The 14,546-nt window shown below is 37.2% G+C and overlaps 1 protein-coding gene across 2 annotated transcripts in view; it reads left to right on the forward strand.

Annotated features, from left to right (window-relative positions):
• The window catches only part of L3MBTL3 (l(3)mbt-like 3 (Drosophila)), a 127,150-nt gene that overhangs the window by 101,866 nt on the left and 10,738 nt on the right, over nt 1–14,546 (forward strand). For both annotated transcript variants that reach the window (XM_011998009.1, XM_011998010.1), the window contains one exon: nt 3,329–3,408. In XM_011998009.1, coding sequence (XP_011853399.1) covers nt 3,329–3,408 — 80 coding nt within the window. The remainder of the gene's footprint in view (nt 1–3,328; nt 3,409–14,546) is intronic.

A 14,546-nucleotide genomic window follows, 5' to 3' on the forward strand; every position in this document is an offset into this window, starting at 1 on the left:
CCATGCCCGACATTTTTTTTTTTTTTTTTTTTTTTTGGTAGAGACACAGTCTCACTGTGTTTCCCAGGCTGGTCTTAAATTCCTGGACTCAAGCAACCCTCCCGCTTCAGTCTCCCAAAGTGCTGGTATTAGAAGCATGAGCCACCGTGCCTGGCCTCAATTTTTATTTTAAATAAAATGTAAAACAAATGAGAATACGGAGTCAGGCTCTTCATTCCTGACCTCATCAATGAAAGAAAATTTGGAGAATAAGTTTATGGCACAAAAAGCTTGTTTCCTTTAACTTCATATGTCATACTTTATTTTGGAAAAACACAAGTGTAAAAATAAAAAACAACTGAATCCAATTGCGGATTTTGGTGTCAAAAAGAACAGGTGCTATACTCGCCCTGTGAATTTGGTCTTAATGTCTCTACATTTCTGTGGCTATAATAATAAACCTTCCTTCAATACGTGTTATGAAATATGGGGCGTGTAAAAACCTCAGTCAGTCTTTGGCTTATACTATGTTCTTAAGAAGTGAACTTTTCTTATTAATATTAACTGTTTCCACATGTCTGGATGTGCTCGATTAAGATTCTGCTCGCTCCAGTGGTTCTATTCACCCATCTGTTTCATAATGCCTGTTCTAATAGACTGCGCAGATTGACCCTGTCTTCCACCTTTCCACTCTCTAGCTAAAGGAAACAGCACATAGAACCACAGGAGCGTAGGTGCTTTTAATTTGAAGGAATTGGCAGAATCAATACATTAATCTGAAATAAAACATTCAGTAAACATTTTTTTGTGGAGTTCTTCCCATTTGGTAAAAATACATATCTGTGTTTATATATTCCCAGGTTTGTATGGCTCCAATTTAATGAAGTGTCATGAGTTAAAACTGGGGCAGTGAAAACTGAACATGCCTCTATAATGAAGCAACATAAATTATGTAAGAGTACATAGCTTCCACTCTGCTTCTCTTTTGGGATAGGTTATGTCAGATCCAGGCATGAGGAAATTTTTTGGGTCAAAGATTTTACTTCCTTATTCTATCTCTGTTCCCTCTTGGAAAGTGATCTTTTTCTTGGAGTTCAGGAAATAAGTAATTGTCATTGTATTCAGGCATAAGAAAACAAGGGAACTTGGCCAGGCGCGGTAGCTCAAGCCTGTAATCCCAGCACTTTGGGAGGCCGAGACGGGCGGATCACAAGGTCAGGAGATCGAGACCATCCTGGCTAACTCGGTGAAACCCCGTCTCTACTAAAAAACGAGCCGGGCAAGGTGGCGGGTGCCTGTAGTCCCAGCTACTCAGGAGGCTGAGGCAGGAGAATGTCGTAAACCCGGGAGGCGAAGCTTGCAGTAAGCTGAGATCTGGCCACTGCACTCCAGCCTGGGCAACAGAGCGAGACTCCGTCTCAAAAAAAAAAAAAAAAAAAAAGAAAAAACAAGGGAACTTTTCTCATAGCTCAAGTCTTCTATCTTTATTTTAACAAAACTTACTTTAAAGGAATGGTATGCTTTAGTAAAACCACAAAAGGGTAACTGCAGATTATCATGGATAATTGTGATCCTGAAAACTGAAATATACAGAAAATTTTGACTTTCTGGCTTTTGGACTCATGACGTTTCTCTATTAAAAAAAAAATCAACTACTCATCAGAGCTTCTAGAAAAACCACAATAATTGGACATTTATTTTATTTGGGAAATGCCAATTTTAAGTTATATCGCTGTAGAGTATGGTTTTTAATAATAATTAATATAGCCATCTACAAACTATTTGTTGACCACAGTACTTTCTGGGATAGAATTTGTGCACTATTATTTCCGATTTAATATAAAACAAATTTGGAAGTTCATAGAAGTTAATTTTAGCATAGTAAGCTAATTTTAACATGTTGTAATTACCGAGCATAACTGCAGCATTATTTTTACAGAGAAAACACAATTTTTATCAATACTTCAACTAATGTTCTTTCTCCAGTTATCAGTGATACTCTTACATTTGTTTTTACTATAGCTTCATCCCTCTCCTTTCTATGGCATAAGAGACCCTGTTGCCATTTAATTGGTTTCTCTTGGAAAAAAAATAATGATTCTCCCCCATTGTCAAAAGAGCAAGTATACTTCAGCAGTTGTAGCAAGTTGTTTTTAGCATGAACTAAGCCAGGGAGCTCAGATTCAAATGAAATTTCACATTTGCTCCTGGAAATGATCTTTCTTAAAAATAATATCTCCTCACAGGATGATTAATAATAAACAATAAATAATTTAAAAATAGCAATAAAAATAGAAAATGTATTTATTGCATGCTTACTGTGTTAGTGTCATTGTGTTATTATATTTTCAAATGGAGACTCAATTAGTGCCTTTGTAATTAAAACTATAGAACTCCTTTTATATTTGTTGGGATATTTTGTTTCAAATGTATTTGCCGTTATTAAAACTGAACAGAACTATGCTCTGGATCTTTAAGAAACTCTCATGTATTTGTAATGGTAACAGCATGTATGAAACAATAGCACATCATAAACACAGAATACTTTAAAGCACTGAAGTGTATAGGCCAGATAGCATATTCTGGATAGAAGAAATTGCAAAACGGGGTTTATTGTGAATCCTGAGAATGGAATACATTAGGGTGAAGAATTTTTAATCCCTGAAATTTAAGAAAAGTAGTTCCTTTTTTAAAAAAAAAAAAACAAAAAACAAACAAACAAACATTTTTGCCCCTGAGATAAGGAGTAAAGCTCTGAATTAAGATTGTAATGGGTCTATTCCATTTTGCAGCATCTCTGGCATGTTTAGTTTAGCATTAGGTTATTCCCGGTCAGAAAGAGGTGAAATCACTTCAGCTGGTGGACTTGACCTGATTAAGCCAGGAAAAGCTTCCTAGAATTGGGATTGATTCCCCCAAGCCAGTCCTAGCCTCCATCCGAATCCTGGTGCTGAGTAGTGTATAGTGACTTAGTTAAATGGTGTGGACTTTCAAAACATCTTCTTTCTTTAAATAGAAGTCTTGCCAAACTGTGTAAGTAAAATTCCACATGTATACATGTTCCAAATTGTAGTTGAATTATTCAATAGCTACATTTTCCAAAATAGTTCATTTTATTATCCTTAGCTTTAAAATCTTCCTGAATAGGAAATGAAAATTGATAATGAAGAAAATGGACATTTATAGGTATTATTAATTAATTGCCTTGTAGTAGAACTATATATCCTTTCTAACACTTTAGTAGCATCCTTTGGTTTAAAATTAAGAAAAGCAGTTGTTGAGATGCAGTTCTGAACCATTTTTAAAAAATGTTTCTCTTGTAAAATATTGAATTGCCTGTTTTTCTCAGAGACCAGCATGCTGATGATGTCAAAGAAGACTTTGAAGAGAGAACAGAAAGTGAAATGAGAACATCACATGAAGCCAGAGGTAGCCATAATAATTCTCATATTACTGATGTGTATTACTGCTAATATGAAACAATCATAGCCTTAACTGGAATACAACAGTCTCTTTTATGTTAAAAATGAATTTTTTTAAAAAAATGAATTTTATTGTTTATTTTTACTGTTTTAGGTTCAGGGATACATGTGAAGGTTTGTTACGTAGGTAAACTCATGTCATGAGGGTTTGTTATCCAGGTTATTTCATCACCCACGAATTAAGCCCAATACCCAATAGTTACCTTTTCTGATCCTCTGCCTCCTCCTGGCCTCCGCCAGCAAGTAGACTCCAGTGTCTGCCCTTTCCTTGTGTTCATAGGTTCTCATCATTTAGCTCCCATGTATAAGTGAGAACGTGCGGTACTTGTTTTTCTGTTCCTGCATTAGTTTGCTGAAAGTAATAGCCTGCAGCTCCATCCATGTTCCCGCAGAAGACATGATCTCATTCTTTTTTATGGCTGCAAAAGATGAACTTTAAGTTTGGTTACCTTATTCTTTCTTGCAGGCAATAAAAGTTTGTCAGTATCAATATAGTATGTAATTTTTTGTATAGATTCATTTATGGTCTGTATTAACAATCTCACATATTGGTACAGTATTGTACATAAAGTTTGGTAAGACATTCTCTTTGGACCTTGTCACACATTTTCTTTAGTATTGTTGATGTCATTTGCTTCCTATGTTTAAAACTCAATTCAGAGTGTGTTTTGAAATCCAGATATTGTCTTAATCTAATATCACAAAATGAAAAAAAATTACTTGAACAATGTTTTAAGTTATATTGGAGGAAATAATTTGTCCTACATCTTTGTTAAAAATATATTGCTGCGGGAAGCCAAGGTAGGCGGATCACCTGAGGTCAGGAGTTCGAGACCAGCCTCGCCAACGTGGTGAAACCCTGTCTGTACTAAAAATACAAAAATTAGCCAGGTGTGGTGGTGCATGCCTGTAGTCCCAGCTACTCGGGAGGCTGAGGCAGGAGAATCACCTGAACCTGGGAGGCGGAGGTTGCAGTGAACCGAGATCACGCCATTGCACTCTAGACTGAGCTACAGAGCTAGACTCTGTCTCAAAAAAAAAAAAAAAATGCAGTGGTTTAATGGTTTAAGCAATCTGTTAGTCATAGTATAGATTGTATTTATTTATAAATCAAATATAACAGTAATTATTTATTTTTGTAAGAAAATGACTGATTGTGATTTTGATTGTCCCTGTGAACTTTGCTTTTCATGTAAAAAGTTTGGTTTAGATTATTATAAGATTTGAGAATGGCACCTGATGACTTCTTGCAGTGACCTATTTCATAGGTGATGCTTTGATTTCCATATCTGATTTTCATAAAGCAATCATTTATGATTAATTTAAAAGTTATAGTCAGTGCTGTCTTCAGCACCCTTTATGGTGTTTATGTAGCACAGTGTACAAACCCTGTAAATGGCCAGAGTTGGAATCTCTGCTCTGCCACGTGCTGCTTTGTGATCTTTGACATGTCATCACACACCTGTGAGTGTTTCTGTTTCTTTATCTATCCAGGAGGATGATGATAGTATACCTCCCATATCAGATCATAATGAGGATGAAGTACAGTCACATTTGTAGCTTGCTTAGAACAGTGCTGTGCAAGTATTCGATTCTTTAAAATGTTTCAGATTATGGAAAAGGTAGAAAAATATTTAATTTACGAAGGTTTTGTTATCAGGGCTATTTTGAATTCTTAGACAAAAGCTTCGGCCTTTCTTTGTGAATGGTGGTTTATAAGAGGAGGTAAGAGCGTGGCCTTCATTCAAGTCTCAGCTCTGCCACTTCCTAGCTGTGTGGCTAGCTCTGGGCAAAGTACTTAACCTGTTTGTGCCTCAGTTTTGTCTTGTGTAAAATGGATGTAGTAATAGCATCTATATCATTGGATTATTGTGAGGATTAAATGCATCAGTGGCTGGAGTATTCACTCTTATTAATAGTAGTAGTATTGTGGAATAAGTGTCTATTGTATGGAATTACCTGATCATTAAAAGTTCAGATTGATTGATGATAAAATCTTCTAGGCTTTAAGCTTGTTGAGGAAGTAATAATTTGATAACATTTTTAGTTTCTCAGTGATCTTTTTAACTCAGTGTTTATTTAACATTTTATATGCTGGGCCAATTTTCATAATTTCTTTCTGAAAATTGTTTGCGTAATGGAGAATTTCCAGTTTATTAACATGTACTATGCATGGTATTCTCTTATTTTTCTTGGTAGTTTTATGTCTTTCTAATTTTTTTCTTTCTATTTTTCTTGATTTGAATTGCCTAAGTTTTTGTTTTATTATTCCTTTCAAGGAACCATTGCTAGGATTCATATATAATTCTTAATTTTGTAATTTTTCAAGTCATTTATTTTTGTTGTTTTTTACCTGTAAAACCTGTAGTTCAATGTGCATGTTTTGCTTATTGTCCTACTTTTTGTTTGTGAAAGAGAGCTTTATAAAGTAAGTTGTTTTGAGAATTATTGCACATATTTTTATAGGTGAGATTGGTCTATAATGTTCTCCTTTACTTTCTCATCCGGCTTTAGCCTCCTAAAATCAATATAATTTTTCTTCTTTTTCACATTTCTGAAACATTTTGAATAAGACTGTATCATGAAATGTATCTATAGTGAAATCATGTTACAATTCTAGGCTTCCTTTTAACATCTTTCTTAGCTTTGGATTTTTTTATCTTTTTGAAATCGTTTTTCAAGAACCATTTTGTATGAAAGAGATTTGGATAGCACTTTGTCCAGTACTGGATAGCACCGTCCAGTAGTTTACTGGTTGTCTTCACCTAAAATCAGGGAGCTTTGTCCGAAACCAGGCCTTATAACATCTGAAGACGTTTCTCAGTAACACTGGGGACCTCTCAGAGCCTAGTCAGTGGGTTTCCTCCTGCCTCTCAGTTCTTAATAGGGCCCTGGCTGAGTGCCTTATGTTGGATTTCCTTTAAACAGATGCTGAGAGTGCTTTGTACAAGAGGTTTGTTGGTGAGTATTCTTGGGAGCAACACCAGCGAGAGAGTGAAAGAAGCAGGTTTGGGCAGACCGAGAAGCTGAGCTGTGATGTAGTTACAGCAGAGGCCTTAGCCCATCTCACAAGTTGTGCAGGTGGCTGTTCGGAGTTTTCCCAAATTCAGGCAAGGGAACCAGACTTTCGTATCTCTGAATTGACCAATCCTCGGATGTTTGCTGGGAGGGGCACATATCCTTGGGCAAGGAAGCTCCCTTTGACTTTGGGCAGTTCCAGAGAGGGAGGCAGCTCTGCGCATCTGCATTCCACAGGGAGGAGAATGAAGCCCTGTTTCTGAAGGGCGCGAAGAATGGCCCACCACAGATTCACTATATTCAGCCAGATGTTTGGTCTGTTTTTCTTTGAGGGAAAATCAAACAGAACAAAAGAAACAAACCAAAATATCCTTTTAACTATGTGAGATTAGGCCAGCTAAATTCAGTCCACTCTCTTGGATTTGAAAATGAACCTGGCTCTTCAATTCAGTCTTCTTTTGTGATGTTTGCCTGGGAAGTCATGAGCCTTTTTGATTCTTTGATTCAGTCTTCTTTAGATCCAGAAAGCTTCCTTAAGTTAGAGTTAGAGTTTTGATTATTATTAATACTTCTGCTTCATTTGTCTCTTTCTGGAAGGTAATGCCTATTCTTCTTGGGCTAGACCCAAGGAATGATATTAAAAATACTTAACAGCTCATTTGGTAACCAGCATAGCACAGGACAGTGAAATGGTCATCTTAGTACTGGAGCGGGGTCCTGGAGGCTCCCTGCTGTAACAGAAGTTACGCTTAGATGCTGGATCTTGGAGAAGTCCCACAAGGGACTGACTACATGGTGGGAAGTAACTATTACCAACCAATATGAAAGTATTTTAATATTTTACCAACTTCGGCATTTTGTGATGTTGTCGACATGTTTTTCAAGTTGAAATAACTCACTCAGTCTCTCGTTCTGTCAAGTGTGCTATTGACTGCCTTTAACATGAATTTTAACAGCAGTGTCTCTTATTTTCCTGTGATTTCCTACGTTGGCTTGTTCTCTTTTCGTAGCCTATTTTTGTTTTTTAGAGTTATTTCCCCTTGTGCATTGCTAAATCATGAAACTCTTCTGTCTATAACTCAGTGCTCTTCTTCTGATGTTTTCTAGAACTTTTTATGAGAGGTCCCATGGTAATTGTTTTCTGTTTGATCATTTTTGCATCCCGAGAAGTTTTCCCAAGGTCTTTTGTGAAGAACAGTAAACGCTTAATGTTCCTGTTTGAGTCCTGGCACAATTCCTCTTTCAAACCCGAGGCTGAAGATCAGGTAGATGTGCTCCCTTCCGGAGCCCTCTTGTGAACTTACAGGTGCCTACCAGTGTTCATTCTCATTTCCACTCCTCCAGTGGCAGAAGCAGCCCTTTCAAACCTAGCCTGGCTGGGGTGGCATGGGAGTGGGAGAGAACGCCCCTTGCAGTGTGGCTAGCATTTATTGTAGAGGAGACTTGAGAAACCACGCTAAGTTGCTTTACAGTGTCAAGAGGGTTTAAGACTCAGTAGGCCCATGAGGCCTATTTTGAGTCTAGGAGCAAGTTGATTTAAAAGACGCACACATGCACACACACACACACACACACACACACACACACACACACACACCCCTCTTAAAAAAGGATATTTCCCTCCCCCATCCATTTCTTCTGTTAATTCTGTTTAGTTCAGTAGAGTATGTGTAATTATGAGCTTTGGGGGGTGATTCCTGCTATGCTACTGAATTTGATCTTTGGGGACTTTAACTCAGTACTTCCCTCCCTCCTTCCCTCCCTTTCTCCCTCCTTACCTCTTCCCCTCCCTCCCTCCTTACCTCCCTTCTCTCCTTTCCTCTTTCCCTCCCTCTCTCCCTCTCTTTTTTTTGCTTCTGTCTTCTCTACCTGAATAAGTAGCTCATTCCTACCATTATGGAAGGCCCATTAGTAAAGAATTGAATGATTTGACCTTCAAATTTAAATTGTTGTATTCCTGGGAAAGGTATGGTTTTGTTTTCTCTTCTGCAACCACTCACTCTCCTGGGTGGCTCATGTGTGGAGATAACTGAATTCTATTTTATAACATGCCAGATTCTCACGTAAAAAGTCAGGCTTGCTTTTTGCTTCCATAGCCATTGGTTTATTTTGATTATTAACCTTGAAGTGATCCACAGTTATCATTCATGCCTGAGTTAAGTGTCTTGGAAGTTAATTTTATCTATATTCCTTCATGCTGTGAATTCACTTATTTTACCCAAACACTTTTATTGTTCATCCTTTTATATTTGGTCACCAGTTAGTAAAAATATTAAGAGATATATCCCATTTCTTCTGGTTTTATTTTTTCCTTTCATATTGAAAGCATATTTTATAGATTCATGAAATGTTAGCCTAAGAGGGTTATTGACTCATTTTCATTTTTGCTATTTTATACCCAATATACTCCCAGTTATATGCCTTTCTTTCAACAGAGGAATAACATCTCCCATTTGCCAACTGCTTACTATATGCCAGATGCTGGGGTAAGCATTTTAGAAATATCATGTCATCCTTACTACAATACTGTTAATTTGATTTAGCCAGGAATATATAGAGCTGGTCAGTGGCAGAGTGGGGCTTTGAATCCAGGTTTATTAGACTCAAAAACTGAAACTCTTGACCACAACCCTGTATTTGGTATTAGGAGGCAGGCGATTGAGGATCACTTCCTGGTGCTGCTGCCGCCTCACAGTGTGGCTTTGAGCACGTCAGGGCTGGACCTCCGTTTCCTCACCTTCGTGATAGCTCCCTCAAAGCATTGTTTTGAAACTAGACTGAGACAAGGCATTTGGTGATTCTGGTTTCACTTTTGCCACTGGCCTAGAGGAACAGAAATGAGTCAGAACAAGTGGTGAGCAGTAGCTCCTGCTGCGGCTTGTCGACTTAGCATCGTTCAGGCTTGGAGAAGTAGGGAGCAGATTGGGATCCAAGTTTGCAAGCGGCAAGGAGCATAATGTGTACCTCCTTTTGTCTGGCACTTGCCCTCCTGGGTCAGCCTACCACATGATGGTTCTGTTGGGCCCTAATGGGAACAGTCTAGTAGAAGCAGGTTCTTACCCTCCATGGTAGTGGAGATGTTTCTTTCTACCAAAAGACCTCATATTTGGTTTAGATAGTGTTCCCTATATTGAAGATTTATTGTCTTGTTTCTCCTGAAACACCAGAGGATGTTTATTTCAGGATCATCTTTATCTGAAAAGTCTTCTTACAAAGGTATTTTCTCTGCATCACTTTCTTCTACCCTAAGCCAAATCAGGAATTTTAATACCTGTACTCAATCAGAAATGAGAGACACGTGAGCAGATTTGATTTGCAAATTTATACTTTGGATAACAACATTATTATTTATTAAACTTCATTTCAAAAAAGTGTAGGGACCAGAGGGTAAGCTTCCCTTCTGCCTTCTCTGAAGGTTCACTGAGATGACTGACTATAGATTAATAGGAGAAAGAGAATATATTAACGTGCATAAACGTGGGAGTCCTGCAAATATGAGACTCAGGGCCAATGGTTGAAGCTTATGACTGCTTTTCATAGAGGAAAGGGGAGTGGGGGTGGGATTGGTGTAGGCAATTGTGTAGTAAATAATTTTCAGGAGAAATGAATGAGCCCAAAGAACTATGGCCTGGGACAAAGTTTCTCTGAATTCTGTGGGAGGTTGCAGGAAGGCGAGGAGCAGAACTTCACTGTGAACAAATGTTGTCTTATTATGTAGATAATGTCTCTTGGGTAATGTCTTGGAGCTGCTCTGAGAAGAACAGATGGAAAGTCTCTCTGGGCATGGTGATGACTTTTAGTGGTTAAGTCTTTCTTGGCTATTTGATGAGACTTCTAAGCTGGCAATTGCATTTCTTTTGGAAAGAAGTTTTCTTAGTCAGATAAAGAGTTTCTCTCTGCACATGGGAAAGAAGGGATCAGAGAGACCAGGGCATGGGGGAAGGTCAGAGGGAGACCTTGCTTCTGAGGCTTACTTCTGAGGCCTTTCAGTTTCCTTTAATTCAGAGCATTTAGCATGCCAAAGTGCCACATTTTGGGTCATTGTCCTCTGTAGCCTGACAAAAGTCTGCAAGTACATGCTGTATTTATATAGCTGTCGAGTTTCTGATACAGCACAGTGCTGAATAAATAATTGCTGAATGAACAACTTTCATACAGTAAACAATAGAGGCAGGCCTTTATCACTAAGAATCAACATTAAAAAAATCCCTTGTTTTCTGTGTTTTTAGAGGGATGAAATAATGAAGTCAAAGATCCACAAACTTATTTTTCTTACTATTACTCCCATCTGTCATTTTCTTCTGATATTAATGAGACCCAGCAATTGATGTTGTTTTAATGATATATTTCCACAAATGCGTTAAATTGCTTTCCAAGTCACCAAAGTGAGACTTCCATTTTTTTGTCATTTTCTAGTAACATTAAGTAGTTTATTTGATACCAGCTGTTGGTTTATATAACTTTTATTATCCAAATAATACATGTTTATTATAGAACAATTAGCAAATACAGGGAAGCAAAATGGAGGAAATCAAAATTACATGTAATTTTATACCATTTTCTGAAGGTGGGGACCTACTATTTTAGACTATTTCTATCTGAAGTGTTGTATAAATTACTTTGTAACCTGCAGTTTGCGTAAGTATTTATACTTCTTGCAACATAATATTAAATATTCTATGGATGGATGTAGCATCACTTAACACACCAATCCCCTACTATTGGGTCATCTAGGCTAGTTATTTTGTATCTCTGTTATAAATGTTTTTGCAATAAACTTTAGTAGTGATTAGAATCGTAGGGGTGTGTGTGTGTGTGTGTGTGTGTGTGTGTAAACACATAAAAGTGACCTATGTAAGGTAAAAGAGGCTTATTTCTCTTTCACATAAAGGAAGTACAGAGCTTGGTCCAGGATTGAAATGGTACTTAACAGTATCAGGAAATCAGGTTCCATTTATCTTGCTGCTCTGCCTTGCAGAGTACCTATTCCCAACACCATATCACAGGTTAGAAGTGGTTGCTGGAAGGCTAGCCATTAAAGTACTATTCTACCCAGGAGGAAGGAGGGACATGTTGGGGGAGTGGTGGTGGATGTGCTCTTAGCCTTTAAGAGCACTTCCAAGTCCAATTAGCAGAACTCATAGGATATTGTAGATTCCACTTCTGCTTATGTCCATTAGTCATGTGGCCACTTTTAGCTGAAAAGGAAGCTGGGAAATGTAGTCTTCATCAGAGTACAGTTACATACGTGGCAGAGACCTTCCACTGTAACTGGCTTGGAGATGATTGTTGGCGTTCATGCTTCATTATTTTCTTAAGATGAACTTCTAAACTTGGAATTGTGGAGTCAGTGGATGATAACTCAGAAGAAATCTTTTCCAGGTGAGAGAAAAAACTTTTGCCCAAAGCTGCTTCCTTGGAGTGTTTTGTGGTTTCTTTAGCATACCAGTGCATGATGAAGATAAGAATGGGAAACATTCTTTTATCTCACTGGAAGGTACCATCCATCCAGTCTATCCAGAGAGCATCAGCTGACCCTGATGGAGGTGCACAGGTGCAGGGTTGGTAGAGGCACCTCTTACTGGGACTTTGCCAGTGAATATTTGAAATTTGAGTATAAAAGAGATTCTAACAGTACGTTCCTTATACCATGCAATATCTCATGGCTTGTAGGGCCAGGGATATTGGTGGTACCGTGTTCCAAGACTGGAAACCACTTTTCAGCTGGTCCTGTCTGACTTGTAGGTAGACTTGGATCTTCAAATTTGGCACATAAAAATCTTTTTATCTTTTTTTTCAACAAAACATTGGTCTTTATGCCTCTTATGAATGACTAGAGGGTCTTTAGTGTCTGTCTCTTTCTCATACATATGTATAGGCCTCACTGAGAAAATTTTTTTAAAGAAATGTAGTGATTATTTGATTAAACATTAGACTGAGTAGATTAATTTGTTCATAAACATATGATGTTAATATGTTCATAAACATACTAATTTGTTCATAAAAATAATAATGTTATTTTTCTCTGCAGTATACTGTGTCCATTTTAATGTACTGTCACTTTTCTCTTAATTCTTATCTTTCCACTGTTGAGGATGACAGCTTTGGTTCTACAAATAAAATGTATCAGATTGTTGAATCAAGAATCAGGAAGGATGACCATTCCTTCCATACGGTAATTTTAGTTATTCCCAGTCAGCCTAAAATATCTGTACTCATTGTGGAGGCACACAACCTGAAACCAAGTGGGGCGAGTGAGAAGAGAGTTTGATCACATACCTTTGGTCAATTTTCATCACAGGAAACTTCAGAAATATAGAAAACTTCTTAAAAAGTTTTCTTTTCCAGGCATGTCAATGATTTGAGAGGAGGGTGGCAAGAAATAAGGTCCTAGGCAAAGGACGGTGGCTGAAATGTCTTTTGAACACTAGGCTATGTTTCCTGAGTCTCATTGTGCACATTTAAACCTACCCTTCCTCACTCTTGGCACTGAACCAGCTGCTGGAGCCAGAATGTATTTGCATTTATTTTAGCCTGTATCATAACATGTTAAAATGAAAACCTGGAGTCACTTTTCTGGCAGTTCAAGGAATGCAGTACAGATTTGCTCAAATGAAGCTGCTTTCTTTATTCCTTTTGGATTAAAATCATAGGAGGTGGCATGTTCTGTGGCTGATAACATCAGTTAGTGCCGAAGACTCAGCGAAAGGAAGGAAAGTCTTAATGCGAAGGATGCAGAGTTGGTACTAAGATTGGAAAAGCATGTATGTCTAGGCCTATTTATAGTATCAGATTTAAAGACATGCAGAGGCGACCACAAACATAAGGGCTTTAGTGTTTTTAGTCATTTCCTTAGAATGGGTTAGTTATTTTTCTGAGGGACAATGTTCGGAACATTAGAAATGAATTGTGAATAATACAGCGTTTAGCAGAAAATAAAATGAAAATAGAGTAGATCTGCAGTGATAGAATGAACACTGCTGAGTGTTAATAGAACATAAACAGTAATAGGACAAAGACTATGGTTTTGGAAAAGACTAATTATATGGCACCCACTCAGGATACAAATTATAAAGTCAGCCCTTTTGTTTTACTGTAGTGTAGAATTGGAAATCTTACCATTTCATATAAAAATGTCTTATGAAATATGTACAAATATTATATTTCAAATAATAGCTAAGCTCTTTAGAATACCCGAGATTAAAAAGATGTTTTAAGTTACTCTGTATTTTGCTACACAAAAATTGCTTAAACTCTGGGCAATTCCAAAAGGAAAAGAGAATAAAAACAAACTGTTTCTGGTTTATATATTTGGTTCATAATAGATATTCAATAAAATAGGATGAGGACCTACACCTTTGAGCTTGGCTGGATGAAATGTGGAAAGAGGGATAATGATGGCTTTTTAAAACGTGTTTGAAGATTTGAACTGTTTCATGTGGAGCAGACACTAGAATTTCTCTGTATGAGCTCAATGAGGTAGAACCAGCACCAGTGGGTGTCAGCTCTAATAAAACAGATTTTTGACTCAGCATAGTGACTTTCTAGCATTCAGAGCAATTCAAATTTCAGATTAGGCTAATTTAAGAATAAACGTATTAGAAAACTGTAACAGAACAGTAAGAAATAATTTTTTAAAAAATTTACCACTTATAACAGCCTCAGGAAACATCTGATACATAGGAATAAGTTTAACAAAAGATGTGCAAGATCTCTACCTGAAAATGACAAAATATTAGTGAGAGACATTAAAGAAGAGCCAAAGAAATTGAGGGATTTTGCTTCTTTGTGGATTGGAAGACTCAGTATTGTAAAGAAGTCATTTCTTAACCAAATTTATCTATTGGAAATTTGTCTAGTAGAAATATATTTGATAGAAAGCCTAATCTAAATCTTAGCTTTTTTTTTTTAAAAGCGAATTGTTAAATTGATAATGCAAATGCAGTAGCCATGGCAATCTTGAAAAGACCTACATCACAGACATCAGTATACTTACAAAGTGATAGTAATTAAAGCTATGGATTGGGATAAAGAGACCAGTGGGACAAAATATGGAATCTGAAAGAC

Source organism: Mandrillus leucophaeus, unplaced genomic scaffold, assembly GCF_000951045.1.
Source record: "Mandrillus leucophaeus isolate KB7577 unplaced genomic scaffold, Mleu.le_1.0 Scaffold552, whole genome shotgun sequence".
NCBI classification, from domain to species: Eukaryota; Metazoa; Chordata; class Mammalia; order Primates; family Cercopithecidae; genus Mandrillus; species Mandrillus leucophaeus.